At 34.5% G+C, this 14,166-nt stretch overlaps 1 protein-coding gene across 1 annotated transcript; it reads right to left on the bottom strand.

The window, feature by feature from the left end:
* Nucleotides 1-734: 734 nt before the first annotated feature.
* On the bottom strand, nt 735-2,848 carry LOC135144555 (uncharacterized protein K02A2.6-like). The gene is made up of 2 exons (XM_064076577.1): nt 861-2,848; nt 735-810 (listed from the first exon to the last, which is right to left on the bottom strand). Exons 1-2 carry the CDS (start codon nt 2,846-2,848, stop codon nt 735-737), a joined length of 2,064 nt encoding a protein of 687 aa, XP_063932647.1.
* Between the last annotated feature and the right edge of the window lie 11,318 nt (nt 2,849-14,166).

Raw genomic sequence — 14,166 nt, forward strand, 5'->3', positions numbered from 1 at the left:
TTTTAGCCTTAATTAACATTTTTTTCAGTCTGTACATTTCTTTCTACTAACCCATTAGATTGAGACCAACGAGGACTTGAAGTAATATGTTGGAACTCCCACGCATTTGAGAATTTCTTGAATATTATACTACTAAACTGAGGTCCATTATCAGTTATGACGACTTTAGGAACCCCATGTCGCGAAAATATTTTTTTTAATTCAATAATTATTTGTTCTGATGACTGGGAATCGATCAATTTCGCTATTTCAATGTATTTTGAAAAATAATCCACCACTAATAAATAAACGTCAGTTTCAAAATAAAATAGATCACATGCCACCTTTTCCCACGGCCGATTCGGAATTTTATGGGGTAACATGGGCTCTTTGTATTTATTTTTTCCAAATTGTTGACAAATTTTACAGTTTTTTATTAAATTTTCTAATTCGTACTGCATATTAGGCCAAAAAAAAAACATTCTCGAGCTCTGTTTTTACATTTACTGATACCCAAATGTCCATAATGAATTCTTCCCAAAATCTCGTCTCGCAACCTAGTAGGAACAATTAATTTTGAATTTTTGTACAACAGTCCCTCAGCCTCTGTATTGTCACATTTATAAGGATAATATTGCCTTACTAAAGGATTAACTTTTTTAAACAAGGAAGGCCACCCATTTCGTACATAATAAAACAATAACTTCATTTCTGGATCGTGGGCCATCATTTTTTTTATTTCATAAATTTTTAAATCAGTAGCGTTTAATCCCTTTCGTAAAATACAAATTTGTGCTTCTATTTCCTTTTTTAATAACTGCCTTAACGGAGCTGTAATCTTCGATAAGTTTTTTATAAATTTCCCGACATTTGTGACAAACCCTAAATATCTCTGTAAGTCTTTTTTATTTTGTGGAACCGGCATTTCGCTGATAGCCTTAATTTTTGAATCATCTGGATAGAAACCTTCGCCACATATCTTATGACCCATATAAACAACTTCTGAACATGAAAATTTACACTTATTCAAATTAAATTTTATGTTATTTTTTCTAGCAATGTCTAAAACTTGTTTCAATATTCTGTCATGTTCTGTCTGATTATGTGCATAAATTAATATATCATCGATATAAATTTCTACTCCTGGAATCTCAAAAATTTCCCTAAATTTTTTATGAAATACTTCTGGAGCACAAGTAAGACCAAATGGTAGACGTAAAAATTTATACCGTCCAAACGGTGTGGAAAAAGTGCATAGATCCGAACTTTCTTTATCAAGTGGTATTTGCCAAAACCCTGACATAGCATCTAAAGTCGAAAATACTTTTGCACCTGCTAGTTTACTAGTTAGTTCCTCAAAAGTGGGTAACTGATAATGTTCTCGACAAATATTTTGATTTAAATTTCTTGTATCTAAGCATATTCTCAAAGTTCTGTCTGGCTTATGTACAAGCACTATTGGATTAACCCATTCTGTTGGATAATCTTCTTTAGAAATTATGCCCTCTTTATCCATTTTTTCTAAGCATGCTTTGAACTTATTAACAAGAGCAAAAGGTACTTTCCTTGGCACATGAACTACTGGACTAATGCTACTTTTCAATTTAATTGTATAGGGATCCCTCAGACAACCTATGCCTTTAAAAACATCGTTATAACTTTCTACTATTCTATTACAGCTAATATTATCAACCCGTTTAATTAAATTCAGTTGTATGCACGAATTAAGACCTAATATAGTAGGACATTCATCTCTTACTACACAAAATTCTAAGACATAATCATTTTCTTGGAAAGTACAACATAGCTTACATTTTCCTAACACAGGAACTCTTCTGTGGGTAAAATTAGTTATAATTAAATTAATGTTCTCCATTTTTTCTAAATCAAACCCTAAACTTTTTAATGTACTTTGACTAATGACATTAACCATTGCTCCCGTGTCTAGCTTAATTTTAATTTCTTTTTTTCTCTCGACTCTCGTTACAATACTCCATTCTCTACAACTATTCTTTTTTTGTTTTTTACCTATTAAACCTACGAACACTTCTTTTATCTCATTTTCCACCGCATATACGCTTCTCTTGAAACACATTTTTTTAAAATGACCATAAGCACCACACTCACTACATTGTTTTGTATACGCTGGACATCGTTTTTTTTCATGATTGTAGCCGCATCTTTGACACATCGTAGTTTTGCTGTTGTTGCTGCCCTTTTTCGTTTTCCACCTCTTCTCACCTGCTCTTGACTTGCCATCACTATAACCACCAGCCCCACTTTCTTTACCACTGCACTTCTGTCTCGCTCGCACTATCCCTATCTCACCTTTTTCGCTGATTTCTTGATTTTGTTTTTGTGACTCTTCCACTGATAAGCACACCCTTATCGCTTTATCCAATTTCATTTCGGAATCTTCAAGGAGCCTTTCTCTCAATTTCTCAGAAATCAATCCACAAATTAAGACATTACAAATGAGATCATTCTCTATCTCTCCCCATTTGCAATTTTTTGCCAAATTCTTCAATTCTGTTACGTAATACTGAGTCGTTTCACCTTGTGTCTGTTTTCTAGTCAAAAATTTGTGCCTTTGGTACACCAAATTCGTTTTCGGCGTAAAATATTCCGTAAACTTCTCGATTAAATTTCCGATTTTCCCTTTCTTATCCGCTTCAATCTCAAATGTATTAAAAATTCTCAAACCTTCATCTCCTATGTAATGAAGTAACTGTGCACACTGTAACTCTTCCGACTTCTTATTTGTTTCAGAGGCCACAAGGTAATTTTGAAATTTCTGCACCCAAAATTTCCAGTTTTCAGCCAAATTTCCCGACATCTCAAGTGGCGATATTCCTCGCATTTCACTCATTGTGAAATTTGATGCCGTTTTTTCTTAACAAAATCACTTTATGCATTCAAAATTATCGTCGCAGCGCCATGTTATACGTGTGTATTGAAATACATTCTAGAGTCGACTGACTTTTTATTAAAATAAAGATAAACTCTTTTACAAAAACTACAAGAATAAAAACTTATACATTTATGTATATATATATATATCCTTATCCAGAAGATAAGGACCGATTTTTTTGCTGGGGAAGGGTTGCATCAATTCACCGTAGGTAATACCTTTTGGAGTGTGTAATATGCTCCGGCTAGTTTTGAGAGGCTAATGGAGACGATATTACGAAGGCGTACATGAAAAACATGTTTGGTTTATTTAGACGATATCATGGTAACGGGGAAGACCTTTAAGAGGCGAACTTGAATCCGAAAAATGCCTCCTCTTCCAAAAAGAAGTAGAATTTCTTGGGAATACTGTTTCAGAAAATGGGATTAAGACTACGGGAACAAAGAACAGTGCGTTTTGCGATTGGCCAAGACCAAGAGATAAGCGCGAAGTCTGGAGTTTCTTGGGGTTATGCATATAGGTACTTACTACAGAAAGTTTGTCGACGGGTTTGTTGATGTTGCCGCTCCTCTACACAGGTTGACGGATTTGAAGTCTCAGTTTAAGTGCACTGCTGAGTGCAATTCAAGATATCGGTGTACGCTTTGTTATCTATAATAAGAAAGTGGGTGGAATTTTCTGTTCATAAGACAAATCAATTAAAGTTATTAATAGATAGGCAACCAGTAATACAACCTTGAAGCGTTGAAAATGATATGTCAAGAGAGCGAGACAACAATACGCAAATTTAATCCATAATAAATACTCTAATTTAGCGTCTCGTATGTGACCACCTGGGTACAAACCAGAAACAAAATGTGAAACTGACTGTGAATTAATTTTTATATTTGTCCGAAATTTAAACTGATTTAACACTCAAAACTTTTAATTATACCACACATCCTCTGAACATATAAGCAAGAATTAAATACAGCTAAAAATTGTGACGTAAAAACGTAGACACGATATGGCGCTATCTACAGGAAAGTTGGCACTTTATCCAATTTGTCAATCCCCTGACATTCTGTCAAAACATCAACAATTAAGGTTTATGATTCAGACATTCAGACATTTGCCCCCAGTTGAACAGCAAGGTTTCATTGTCTCCGAAGTACTTCTGTTTATTATGGAAAAACCGCCTTTACGAGTTTCTCCCTTGATAAAATTCTGCAGGTGGACCTTTCTGATTGTCGGAATATTTTATGGAGCATCTAAACAAAAATTTTTTGCTGGAAGAGAAGGTTCTCGTAGAGAACAAGCAGAAAAGCAAAAAGAAATGCGTGATGCTGAACTTGAAATGGAGAAGAAAATAGCGAACGAAGAGGAAATGGCTCAACTTGAGAAAATGTTTTTGCAAAAATAAATATTTTTTTGTATTTTAGGTTATGTAAGCATTTGTTTCCGAATTCTCCCACTTACCTGTTGATTGAGGGCATATTCGAGTTGTGTAAATAAAAGAAAGTTCTGTGTCTTCTGCTGTTTAGTAAACGGCAAATGAGATGTGCTCTTTAGTGCTCTTATGTTTTAGAAATATGTCGTTAATTAGATACATACCTGTATTTAAAAAATAATTTTTGGTACCTGCTTAACTAGTAGATTATTTGAGGTAAGTAAATAAAACAATCTTGTGTGAATTTGGGTTCTATCAATAAATGCTGAGTAAGATGCGCTTTCCTGTTAACTACGTTAGTGTTAACAGTAACGGTAAGTATGTAACGTATGCAAAGCTGTCTCTTGCTCTTGTTAATAGAAAAAGCACCTAGGAATGAAATACACTGTTTGTATTTTATGACTGTGCTGTGGTAAAAAATGTATAAACTTAAAGAAAATTACATGTGGTCACTCAAATCAACCGTTCAAATTTTGTATCAATAGTTTTGAACCATATAAGGCCTACATATTTTGTTGTTCTATTAAATAAATTAACTGGTTTCTTTAAAAAGCTTGGTATTGGCCAAACAGCTTTCACAAGTCTTTCAAAAAAGTTCAGTTTTGGATTTACGAGAAAACAATTTGAATAAAAATTTATAAATCAAGTAACTGGCATGAGTAAGGATATATGTTGTATTAGAAACAAAAACACTAGTTTTCAAATGTTATAGAGCAGCAGAACTATTTACATCATAAAAATCGTATAAATAAGACCAGTCTACACTAGATAATTCACTATATAGAGCTCCAAAATCAGCTTTCCTGAAATTATAATCACGCAAATTAGACACAGGGAAAGTACCCTTTCGCTTACATAAATTTACAACTACAAGAGTAGGATGATAATTATCTTCACAAAGAAGAAGGTGATTAGATTTGCTCACATTACAGTGCCTTGAATAACACGTTTTTGATTTCACCTATAGAAATAAATAATTCGTTCACTGATGAGCCATCCTCTGTTAACATTTCTAAGCAATATTTTTTTTTTACAGAAGTGCATACAACGTTACGACTAGAATATATGTTTTTAACAAACATATATACATTTGATAAATACCAGTATACTATGACGTTATTAACTATCTACAGGAGATGAATTAGTATAGTTTAAATCATTGTTCTGTAACAACTTAATTATTCTTAGTATCTTTCCAAATTTTCAAAAACGTTCATTCTCTAGATTCTAAGATAAAGTTGCTTCAACAAGTTTTAACCCGTACTTTGCTAAATTGCTAAAATTGTTAAACCACAATTATGATAAATTTAAAATTTCACAAAAATCAGTACAATAGTTGTTTACTTATGTGTCTAATAAAATGGTCAATAGACGAGACAGACGGAAACATGAGACCTAATTTTCCATATATGAGTAAATATGGAGTTAGACATGGATTCTGTCTGGGAAGTCTTGAATGGGCTGAAGGAAGGGGACGAGGCGGGGAATCTACCTGGATAGGTAAAACCGGGGAATCGGTAATAGACTACGTAATAGTAAACGGATTAGCAGAAGAAGAGGTAGAAACATTCAAGATAGGAGAAAGAGTGGACTCCGATCACATGCCACTAGAAGTAAAAGTGAGGGGCATAAGTAGAGGGAGCGGATGCTTAAGTAAATGAAGTAGGAAAAGAGAAGAAGATATGGGTATGCAATGAAAAAGGAATTGAGCATTATAAAAAAAAAATGTTGGAAGTGGAATTTAAAGAAAAAGAAACTGAAAAGAAAATGGGAGAATTAAAAAGAGAAATTGAAAAAGCAGCCATAAGAAAAGAAATTGTAACGAGAAATTTAGAAAAGAGAAACAGATGGTGGGATAGCAGATGCAGAGATTTAAAAACAGAAGAAAGGAAATGTTTACAAAGGTGGAAAAGTGGAAAGGTATAGTTAAAAGAAGAGTACTGGCAAGCAAAAAATAATTATAGAAAACGATGCAAAGAAAAGAAAGAGGAGATACAGCAAGAAGAAGAAGAAAAAAATTAAAGCCATAAGAACTGAGCAAGAGGCATGGCAGTATATAAATAAAGAACGGAAGAACAAAATCACCATTAGTGAAGACATACCTATAATACAGGGGAAGAAACATTTTATGGAACTGTTGAATGGAAAGGAAGAGAGAATTGTAGTGCAAGATAGTAAAACCGGGATTGGTGGTAGAGAAAGGGAGGCTGAGATTCGAGTAGAGGAAGTAGGAAAACAAGTAGGAAGGAAAAGCACCGGGGAGGGATGGGTTGGTAAACGAAGTGTGGATATTTGGGACGGATGGGAGGATTGAAAAATTGAGCGAGTTAATGAATGATGTGTGGACGGGTAAAAATTTTCCCAGGGAATGGAGAGTATTTTATTTTAATTACGTCCCCCAACAGGCACGGAGGCCCAATTACAGGGGAACGGGACATTCACGACACCCAGAGCCAGGGCGGGAATCGAACCCACGACCCAAGGTGTAGCGGGCAAGCATAATGCTAACTAACCCACCCGGGTCCTCAATAGTAGGGCAAATATGCCCAATTTATAAAAAGGGTAATAAAGAAAAAGTAGAGAATTATCGGGGAATAACTCTCCTAAATACGGCATATAAACTGTACGCAATGGTGTTAAATGAAAGGTTGGTGACAGAGATGAACGTAAAGAGTGTATTACCGGAAAGTTAAGCAGGATTTAGAAGAGGTAGAGGGGCTATGGACAATGTATATATCCTGCATCATCTAATAGAAAGAGTTGCTAAAGGAAGGAGGTCGGGTATATGCACTAAGAGTCGCGTTTGATACGGTGGACAGAGAGTGTTTGTGGGAATGCATGGAGAGAAGAGGACTGAGTGAAAATTAATTGAAGCAGCAAGAGAGAATTATAGAGAGACAGTGAATAGTCTGAGAGTGGGAGGAATAGAAAGTGAAATGTTTTGGACGACGAAAGGATTGAGACAGGGATGCCGATTAAGTCCCAGTCTGTTTGCTTGTTATATAAGCGATATCGAGGAAATGTTTAGAGGAGTACAAGCGGGAGGAATTGTGGTGGAGAGAGAAAAGGAATGGTGTTTGGCATTTGCAGATCATTTGGTAATATTGGCGAAGGATGAATGTGGAATGAATGAGATGAAAAAAAACTGCAAAGATATTTTAAAAGAAAGAAACTGGAGGTAAATGTAGAAAAAACAAAAATGATGGTGTTTAAAGAAAAAAACGAAGAAAAGGGGAGGAAAAAGTGTGGCTTTGGGTAGATCGAATCATAGACACAATAAAGGAGTTTAAATATTTAGGATTTAAGTTTACAACAACTAACACGGTAAAAGCACACATAAGAGAAAGAAGGATCAAAGCAATGCAGATAATGGGAATGGTGTGGAGTATAGGTGAGAAAATATTTGGACATGACGTAAGAAGAAGGATGAAAATGTTTGATAGTTTAGCTAGGAGTGTATTAATGTACGGAGTGGAGATATGGGGATGGAAGGAATATGCAGAGGTGGAAGCAGTACAAGAAAAATATTTGAGGTGGATGTTAGAGCTACGGAAAGAGACGCCAGGCTATATAGTAAGAGAAGAATATGAATGAGAGAAATTAAGAGTATACACTGGCAAAAGAGCTGTAAAGTATGATGCAAGCTTGAAAGAAAGAGAGGAACGTAGGATATTGTATGAATGCTGGAAGGAAAAAAAAGGAAGCAGGGAAAGAACATCACAAGGGTAGACAAGGATATTATGAAAGACTGGGATACGCATGGATGGAAATAGAGAGAAAGAGAGAAATGGGGGTGGGCATGAGTGAAGAGTTCTGTATGCGTGACAGACACATAGATAAACAAGAGAGAAGAGCGAGTGTAAGTAAATCTAGGTACAATGCAGACTATAGAAAGATAATAACAGAAACAATACCAGAGTACCTAGACAGAGAAAGCGCGAAAGAAAAAAAATAATTGCGAGATTTAGGTGTGGAAATGAAGAAAGAAATAATAAGTTTTGGGTAAGCGAAGGTGAAAGAATGTGTAGGATTTGTGGAGAAGGGCGAGAGACGACGATAGAGCACACGCTGCATGACTGTGAGGAAAGCAAAGAGAAAGAGGAGAGTGTTACAGAGATATTGAATGAAGACGGAAGAGGGGTGGAAGAGATGAAAGAAGTGGAGAGGACAAGAGTAAGGCTGGGGCAAGGAGGGAGGGGATAAAGAAAACAAAATGAGTTATTTGGTTTACAAAATGTATTTATTTGGTTTTTGTTAATTAGGAAAAAAAATGTAGTGTTGTAAATCAAGAATCTTTTAAGCCCGCAGGGTAAAAATAAACACTTACTACTCTGTCATAATATTTCCCTAGTTTACACTCTAATAATTATTAAACACAGCTCGAAAACACACATTGGCAAAGATATGGATTTTTTAAATTTTCCGGAACCACATTTCTACACTGGACACTGCTACAGGCGCACATCCGCCACTTTGCTCGTCAATTCCGGAGCGGATACTTCGGCATTAAAAAGACACGGGAGGAAATCCACTACGGTAGCAAAAGCGTATGTGGTGGAGTCCGCTTATAATAAATCAGACGTAGGAAACAAAATAATGTGTGATAAATTTCGGCAAAATGTTAATCTAGACATTTTATGTTATCTTAATGACACTAATTCTGCATCAAAATTAATTTAACAAGCGTCTGCTTTTTCTCAAATAGGAACACTTTGTTGGCCGTGTCGGTGCAAATAACCGCAGTCAAATACTGTATCACGTAGGAGAGAAGAATTCAATTTAGTGCCAAACGAAGTAAATGAGCACGTAATTCTAAAAAGTGAATTATTTGCTAACTATACACTCATGTACAATTTAAGCAAAAATATTATAAACTATGAAAACTCTATTATCATTTTTATTTGGTTTGAAAGTAACTTTATTAAATTTCACTATCATTAATAACCACTGCTTGTTGCTTAGAGTGTAAAGACCACTTTTATAACCAGTTAGTAGCACGAAAAATACATAAAAAGCATGTGGGTGAATTCAGATAAGGTTTCTGTTTTACTTAAAAGTGATGCATTTCTGGATTAAATTTGAACACGTTTTATATTTTTTCAAATAATTGAGTGCTTGACGGGAGGCAACATTTTATTTAAAATTCGTATCTCTTACTAGCTTTGTAGTAAAGCATAATAGTTCTAACGTAGAAGTGCTGTTTAACAGTAAATTTTTAACCTTTTTTAGCGCGAGACATTTCAAGTTCTTTATGTCTACTTTCCCATTCCAACATTTTTACGTTTCCTACGAAAAGTTTGTGTGAGCGGGCAGGAAGTTGTTACATACTTTCATCCGGATCTTAGTTTATTCCCAGGACAGTGATATTTTTTACTGTACTGCCTGTATGTCTGTGATTCAATTTACTCGCGGGAAAAATGAGTTACCCGATTCCACCATAACGTGTGAATTCTACAAATAATTTGTCTACTCTAGTGTCTTTTAAACGGCCTTCAAATTCTCAGCATTTAGAATACATTTATAACAGTTCTGTTAAACGTAGGTAAATCATCTTACTTTTTTAGAACGTTGTTTATGGGAGTAACTAATTTTCAAAAATTACTTCCATTACTATCGATTTTTTGTCCTCTTTTGATTTTCTTTATTTTTTGTGATTTATCTCTTCCCTCCTTGACTACAATTTTATGAAGCGTTTTTGAGCTATCGTTGAATCCAGCAATTAGTGACTTAATGTCACACAAATTACCAAAGTCCACATAAACGTTCTCTTATGGTAATCTAGAGAAACGTGGGTAGCTAATCAAAATATATTTGCATTTCAGATATTTACTCTGTTAATTATAAACAAGTTGTATACAGAAGTTCTTAATACGTATGCGACATTTTCATGTTAGGTTTCCACATTTGGAACTAACGTAAATTCACTCACGAAAGACATCTCTGAAAGTTGAAATTATGTCACCTCGATATTTCAGCGTTCACTCTATAAAACTTTTGCGACAACACAGACTTACGTAACTTTGCTACTTAAAGGAATATATTGAATGGAAAAATAACAAGACAATTTCCGCTTCCTGGCAATAATAGTTTTGTTTTTTTTCGCACCTGCTTTTACGACACGTTTGCGAGTCAAAACGAAAGCAACTAGAAAATATTGCCGTACTAAATAATACATAAACAATTCGTCTTTAAGATCCAGTACGGTTATGAATTTTAAAAGTGTGAAAGGAAAGGGCCAACTGTAGATAGTAACTGATCATATTTTGATTGATAACACGCTTTATATCTTCTATGCTATAAAATGTTGCGTTATATTAAAATTGCAAATATACGAAACCTATTATTAAAAAATAATCAGTGAAAAAAGCATTATAAATTATCAATTATATTTTTCCTGAAAGCCCGAGCAAGTCACCCTTCTACACCTGCTTTTAATCTTGAAAGTTGATTAGGTACTATACTCCCGTGATCAGAAATGACTGAGTTTGTTGGCAAATCTGGATTTTTAGTTGAAATTTATAACTAGCATGTCACGATTGATATATTTGGTCACATAGTTACTTCCGTTATAGCAACATAAACGCAGAAAAGTTCCCATTTTATTTAAAAAGTACTACCAACACAGTCATTTCTGATCACACGGTGGTAGTGTAAAGATCATGTTTGTAAAACGCAATGCAGGCACATTATATGTAGTTACAGTTCACACTCGTGTGGTAATATGATTTTATTCTACTTGTAACGTAATTACCTCTGTCTGCATTCGTTTTCTCTACACGTCTTTTACTCACCACTTGGTATAAATAAAACATATCATTTGTGTCTTATGCCGTAAACGCTTAACGTTTATAGATGATTCGTGATTACAAACATTTAAATTTGGTTTAAATTTTGGCTGTGTAGTGTGCAAACCAACAATCAGTTGTAACAAAATTTAGGTGAATTTTCAAATGACTTTAATTTGTTAAAAAATTACAGATAAAATAATTTTCGTTAATTAAAACCATTGCTAAAAGAGTACCAAATATGCATCAACAACGAATGAGACGATTTTTATATTTAATCGATTATTATTATCTAACTTACGGGTAGGAATGTCTATTTCAGGGCGTTTAATTTTAGTGGTCATATTTAGTGTGCAACTATATTAAACAAAAAACTTACTTCTGTTTTCTCGTGAAACTAGACTACTTGACATCCGCATTTGTATTTGCTTGTCCGACTTGAATGTCGATAATCTTGTTACGATTTTCCCAGCTGTCAACTTTGTCACGATTTTAATTCCTGAGGGTAGGCGTTTCAGGCGACGAACGTTATGTTCTCGGTTTCCGACAAATTTATATTCACGCAAATGTAACTTTTCATCTTCCTTGGTTATACAACACGTGGAGAGCAACTATGGACTTTTTCCTTTCCTTCACCGGCAGCGATGGAGACTATTTTAAGCACTAACATAGCTTGGATCCTGAGTTCGCTTCGGTCAGTTTATGATTGCAAGTAAATATGTGATTCTTGTAGAATCATTAATTCGATGGCACGATAGTAAGAACACAAAATTATTCAAAGAACTCTTTTTACTGCACCTGTAGAACAAATTATTTTATAATTAATAAAATAAACTCATTACACATTAATTATTATTATTGCTCAGGCCATTTACCTTATTAGTGAAAATTAATACGTTTTTACCAAACCAACAATTTTAAAGATTATAATAGTTATTTACGCAATAAGTGGGATACATACATTATTATCGCACGCACATGGAAATTGCGCAAACGAGGGCGTCAGCCCGAGTTTTGCGTAACCATGTAAGTGCGATAGTTGTGTATCCCACGAATTGTGTACAAAATTTTATGTACAACTGTTGAATTTTTTATAAATAAACCATTTTTGCTGCTTTCAATCATGGACTAACAACTCTCGATCAAAATGTTGTGAATATTAATTCAAAGAAGCAGCTGCATCTCATTGTTTAAAATGATGGCAACGTACTTAGCAACAGTGTAAACAGTAAACAAATTTTGGTTTTGAAAATTTTGTTACTAAATCATCAGAATGAGTGCTTCAGAAGATCTGCCTTTAGTTGCTTTGGATGTTATTTCTGGGCTTGTTCCTCAGAAATCACTAGACAGCGGATTTCTGTCGGGCTACGTCACGATTTTAGTGGGGACGCGCTGCATCGCCGGGACTCAGTAGCGGGTGATAGGTAATCACTGAATTCAATTGTCACTTGATTCCATAAATACAATTAACGATTTATTAATCAAACGGCTAACTAAATGAGAACTGGAATTAACAGCAGAGTGCAACGAAGCAGCGTTATTCTAATCTCAAATAAACGAAGTGCAGCCGGTAACTGCAATGAATTCCCATCCCGTACGAGCCGTACCGAGTTTGGCCTTGTCTAGCCCGACAGAAATCCGCTCTCTAGAAATCACGCGAAAAATATCAGCTGACGTTTGAACGATATGCAAAATGGTGCAATAAAAACCCTTCCTACATTAGTTCGTCGTCAACGACCCCACAATTATCAACTGAATCTGATGACATTAATTTGTTTCACTGTAAGAGTTGTATTATCAATGTATATATATAACAATAATAAATAGCACGTTTTTTTTATTCTTTTGTATTCATGGATCTGTGTCCGATTTGAACATATTATCGCACGCGTGCGGTTATCTAAAAATTATTTTTCTAAGAAATACGAATGTCTCAGACGAATATTGGTATTATCCGTACAGGGACAACTGGCAGAGTGGTTGGTGGTTTATGTGAGCGGCCAGGCGGGCAGTAAAAAAGTGAAAATACGTCCACATGTTGGCGTACGATTATTTAACAAAAAATTTTAGAACTAATATTTTGAATACTAAAGGGAATTAGCTCACAAATGCATATCACATAATATACATAATAAAATCCTGAAGCGTTTTCAACAATGTGCAAACGATATACACAACACGAAAAATAAATATTTACACTGGAATAACGGCAGTAACTGGTGTTTGTGTTCAACCTGCTTTATGGTATTTTATTTATTACATTTGATGCAGCTTTAAAAAAAATCAATAAATCACGTAGATTTTTTTTTCAAATGTCCAAATAAAATTTTTTTATGACCTGACCTGACGTTAAAAAAGTGTAGTCATAAGTTTGTAAAAAAGCTTGATTTATTCCCACAAAACTTGTTTTGCCAGTGGGGCACAACAGATTGCATTACATATGCAATAACGGTTTTTGAAGCTGGTAGTATTGAATTTAACATAGCCCAACATCTTTATAGCCTGAAAACGTATAAATTCCACATGTGGGATAAGTGACAAGGATTCAACTATGACGACACCTAAATTTCTGATTTGAATCACTCTGGACATGAGATTACTATTTATATTATTCAAGCAGAATATTCTGTGATTTCTTTGTTAAGTGCATTTATTTTCATGAATTTTCACCTTATTTACTTGACACCATTTGTAAAACTTGTTAATGGCGTTTTGCAATTTAATACAATCATAACTTGATGTAATGCGAGCGGCAATTTTTATATCATCAGCATAGCCAAAAAATCATTGCAATGAAAGAGACCCAACACATCATTAAAAACCTATACAACAAAATTGCCACACCATTTGGAGTAAAGTACGTTACAAACCTGATACTCGACATATTGACACCTGCTACATAACATAGAGTGAAACATTTCAACTAGACTATGACAAACTTAATATGCACGCGGTTTGCACAAAAGAATATTATGTTGATAACATCAAAGCATTTAGCCAAATCTGTGTAAATTATGTCGACTTGATTTAGATCGACAAATTCATTAAAAGTAACTTGTACA

Source organism: Zophobas morio, unplaced genomic scaffold (assembly GCF_036711695.1).
Source record: "Zophobas morio isolate AGI-343-1 ecotype UQ-CSIRO unplaced genomic scaffold, CSIRO_AGI_Zmor_V1 ptg000108l, whole genome shotgun sequence".
Classification (NCBI taxonomy): Eukaryota; Metazoa; Arthropoda; class Insecta; order Coleoptera; family Tenebrionidae; genus Zophobas; species Zophobas morio.